The 4728-nt window shown below is 37.6% G+C and overlaps 1 protein-coding gene across 7 annotated transcripts in view; it reads right to left on the bottom strand.

The window, feature by feature from the left end:
* The window catches only part of RAPGEF4 (Rap guanine nucleotide exchange factor 4), a 225534-nt gene that overhangs the window by 52409 nt on the left and 168397 nt on the right, over positions 1-4728 (bottom strand). For all 7 annotated transcript variants that reach the window (XM_006760619.2, XM_006760617.2, XM_015561981.1 and 4 more), the window contains one exon: positions 4466-4544. In XM_006760619.2, the coding sequence (XP_006760682.1) occupies positions 4466-4544 (79 nt within the window). The remainder of the gene's footprint in view (positions 1-4465; positions 4545-4728) is intronic.

Below are 4728 nucleotides of genomic sequence, written 5' to 3' on the forward strand. Positions count from 1 at the left end.
GGAGAAATAGAATGAAATAAATATCATACCAGTCCATTTTTTGCCTCAAAGTGGGGACTGGGTGTTAGAATGATAAAGTAAATGTATGAAAATGCTCTGAATCAAGGATACAGTTATTAAATTCAAAATAATATTAACTTAGTTGTGATCATATACTGAATTAAAGGACTGACTATGTTTGTATATAAACAAAAATATAGCAGAGTGTAGTCATGAAACACAGAAATTAAGACAATCAGAGAGCAATTTGGTAATGAACACCAAACATGTTAACATATTACATATTCTTTGCCTACTTTTAGAAATTTAAAGCAATATTATCATCTATGTGGGCAAAGATTTAGCTGGAAGGACGTAGATTCATCCCCTTATATTTGTTACAGGAAAAATGTGAAAATAATCTACATATCCAATAGGAAGAGGCTAAGAAAGTAAATTATGACATATCTACCATATAATATTGCGTCATTAAAAATGATAGTGTTTTTTTCACTCATCTTTGTCACCTTATTGCCCAGCACTGTATGACACATTGTAAGTGCCCAATAAATGTTTGTGGAATTACCTGAAAAAAATTATATATGTATGTATGTATGTATACACACACACACACATACACATTTGAAAAGATATCCACAACATACCAGTAAGAGGGAAAAAATATTACAAAAAAACCCACATGTAACATGATCTCATGTATATGAAATTATATAAAATTTCTGGAAGGTTTTTCACAAAACAGTGGTAAGAGACCAGATGAATTTTTCTCTCTTCTCTTTTTCTGTAAATTGAATTTTTTTTTTTACAGTGAGAATGTTTTAGTTTTAAAGATGACAAAGCTATCTATATTTAGAAAAATGGTGTGAAAAAGTATTATGAAAGATATTCATAAAGTATTGTTTAGTGACGAAGCACACACAATTATTTATAGTATGATCCCATTATTATATTTATAATTATAAATCTATTTGTTTTTTTAAAAAGACTGGAAGGATACATACTAACATGTTAACAATAGTAATACCTGGTGAGGTGATAGTTGGTTTTAATTTTCCTTTTAAAGACTAATGGAAGATTGAACTGAATTTTAAGTATAGATTTTAAAAAGGTTAAAAAAACTGGAGATGAAAAGTACAGTAACTGAACAAATATAATTTTAAAAACTCATTATAAAGCACTTGTATTCATCAGGTCAAATCATGTCCCAAGCATATCTAATGAATAGAGACTCTCTCTCATTAGCACATAAAAGGCCTGAAATATTAATGTTAAACAGAGTTCTACCACCTTCCTCTGTGCTAAAAGCAAAATTGGAGGAGAAACACAATGTGGAATAAGGACAGAACTAAGTGTCAGTAGCTCAAGAATTAAATCATTTCTGTACTAGTAATTACCTTTCTCTGAGCAAATCATAATTTTTCATTATTCTAACTTATTGATTTGGAAAAAGAGGAGTGAAAATACTGACTTCTACAGAGGGCTGCTGTGAAAAGTCACATATTAAGTACTTTGAAAACACTCAGCCAAAGCAACACACTTTAACTGGGTGCTTAAATGGAACTTGGTTAAGTATTTTAATATCCTTACATCCCGTGTTAAGAACATGGGGGTTAACTCCCTTGTTCAGTTTTACATTGTATCCCCCGTCGCTGTGCATGTGGTGTTACGCGGTTTATGTGTATGCTGGTTTTGTCTGCCCATCATCTATTTCTGCACTTTGTTTTTCTTCATAGGCGGTCTCCCTCCAGTAAAGGGCATTGCCTTCCCTTGACTAAGATGTCAGCAGTGACCCAAGGTAAGCCAACTGGCCCCCGCTTCCCGGAGATACGGGAGGAGGTGAGGGCCCAGGATGTTGGAGCAGATTTACCCCAACAGCACTGCCTTCAGGTGCTGCCTTGAGCCCCTTTCTAAGGCCTGGGCTCTTCAAAGATTCCTTCAATGCTCTGAGTTACCCCATATTTTTCTTAGATTCCTTTCGTTGCCAGTCATGGTTGTCTCATGTTACTCATAACCAAAGAAAGGTTGCTTATATAACATCTCCCCAGATAGAAAGGGATTAAAAACTGAATCCTTAGCATTACATAGAAGCACTTAGACATGTATGGCCTTCTGGGATAGAGCCTCTTCCATTTGCTTGCACGCAGCAGGATAAACTCTCCGGCATGCCCTCCCAGGCACACCCTCCCGGGCATTACAGAACAGTAGTTCTTGTTTGAGGCTCTTATTCCCAGTATCTAAGAACGAGGCTTAGGCTGCCCAAGTGGCTATTTAAATTAATGAAAGTTAAATACAATATAAAAATTCAGTTCACCCATCATAGTAGCCAATTTCAAGGCCAGTGGCTGCTGGGCCAGCACAAATATGGAACATTCCCATCATTACAAATGTTCTATTGGACACTCCATCTATTTGCTTCCAATAAATTAGGCCTACTTTGGTTTTAGCCACCTCAGTTGTGCAATACAATGTCAAAAAATGTTCTTAAATGGTAATTAAAGGATAAGCTTTTAAGGAACTAAGTTATACAGAAATAGCCGCCATACCCAGGCATGGAATGCTGAGACCTGGGTGAATCATGGCTCTGTCACTGCCTTGGGCACGTCACTCCATTTTTCTGAACTTCAAAATCCTCATTTGTGTCATAAAGCTAATACTAACCCAACAGACTCCTGTATGGGGAAGTGGTATGTTACAGGCCAATGCTCTTAGCATGGCGCCTGACACGTAAGTAATTGATTCCAAATAGAACAGTGGAGAGAATCTAGGTTCCTGCAGGGCCAAGTATGATGAGGGGGGTCTAGAGCACTAGGTGGTAGGTGATACCCAGCCACCCTGGGTTCCCTGTATCTCCTGAGAAAAGAACTAGGATTGGGTACACAGGTTCCTCTTGATTCTATTGTTCATTTCCCTGTCTCCACCTCCCCTCGCCCCCAACATCATTACTGCCATACCTTCCTACCTAGAATGGCCAGGACTTTAGGATTTTTTATTTAAAAACAGAGGTTGGTAACGAATGTTTTCAATAAACTCTGGAGGAGAACAAGCTAATAAATGAACAAATCAGAATTTGCAAAAAATAAACTTAGTGGTGGGGGCTTGAGTAGTAAGATGATATGACTTATAGCCCACAGTACTCTTACTCTTCCTTTGGGTTTTAAGTCCACTGTACTCTCTTACTCTTCTTTTATTTTGTTTGACTTAAGCTTATCCATGTGCTGTTGAAAAAATTAGTGTATATTCAATGGTGGTTTTTATTTTTCCTTCCAACAAATCTAAGAATGACTACCGTGTATGGAGCTGAAGGAGCACAGAGAGATTCTGAGTGTGTTAATTTTACTTGAGAAAAACTGGTTATGAGCCAGAAGGAACATATAAAATATAAGTCTCATTAAGCTGTCTTTACTTAGTAAGATAGTTCCCAGGCAAATACCCAAATTTCACTCTTGCAGTTCCCTCTGAATAACACATTCAACTCAAATCTCCTATCCTCACGCATTCTATTGACTTCAAAGAGAATGATGGGTGAACAAGAAAATGAGAATCAGATAGGGCAATTATAATTCTGAAAAAGGAAAGCATTCCCAATGTTGATTGGATTGCCCAGAAAAAAAGAAAGCTATTCTCCTTCAATATATTTAACTGCTCACAAAAGGCCAAAGTGTTTTGGGTTCTACATTTTTGGTGCTTTAAAAATAAAGCAGAATCGGAAAATACATTTTCACATGGCCCCCAACCCCCAAATTGAGAGTGTGTCTTATTAATAATATTTACTTCTTTTACTTAATTTACGTTTTCTGAAAGTTCCCTCTGAGCCAGACATGGTATGCCAAGTGGTCAATTCAATCGACTATTGAAAAGCTGCCCCAAACAAACTCAACTTTTAAGCTGCCAAGAAGAACTGCCATTAGAATTTCAAGTTTTATAACTTTAAGTAAATGTAATGATAATAAAAATAGCAAAGAAGGAATGAATTTTCAGTATCTAGTGGAGAGGATGGACTAGGACAAATGCAAAAGGAAAGCTATCCCCTAATGATAACTTGTCTTTAAGCCAGTGGATTAGTGGTCTGATTACTACTACAGCTGAGAGGAGGAACACAAGCAGGTCACAGCCAAATGTGCCCAGTATCCTAGCAGGTACAATGCCTGCCTCCCAGGTCAGTATTACCCCTAGTAATACTCCCGGATTCTTCTCCATACATTTCTCTAGCCTACCTCCCAGGCATGTATGTTTCTAACCGGTACCACCTTCCTGAAGTGACGTGATTCCCATTTTGCACCAGTAATGAGGAAGAAATCCTCCAACATGACACAGCAAAATCATGCCACGGAGAGCTGGGGTCTCTGCTGGGGGAGCACAGCTCTGCCTGGGCCATGACTTACCTTCAGAGGCTGGGGTGAGGTAATGGCCATGCACATGTAGAGTGTCTTGAAGGGAATAGAGACTTTTCACAGAAAAAGGATATTGGGCCACCAGGGCTGGGCAAAGCTGGGTATTTGGCATAAAAACACAGTGCATCATAACAAAGTCATTTAAAACAGAATCTGCAGGGGAAAGAAAATGCAAAGCAGAAAAGGAAATTAGGCTCTTAGAGAAATCTCTAGGAAAGCAAGTGTATCTATTCTTTGTTTTTTGACCAATGGTTCTCATATGTTGGCTTGGAGAATTATGGTTTTACTGTACACAGAAGCACTGCATATAAAAATAACTTCCTTCATATATATATAT

Source organism: Myotis davidii, unplaced genomic scaffold (genome assembly GCF_000327345.1).
Source record: "Myotis davidii unplaced genomic scaffold, ASM32734v1 scaffold370, whole genome shotgun sequence".
Lineage (NCBI taxonomy): Eukaryota > Metazoa > Chordata > Mammalia > Chiroptera > Vespertilionidae > Myotis > Myotis davidii.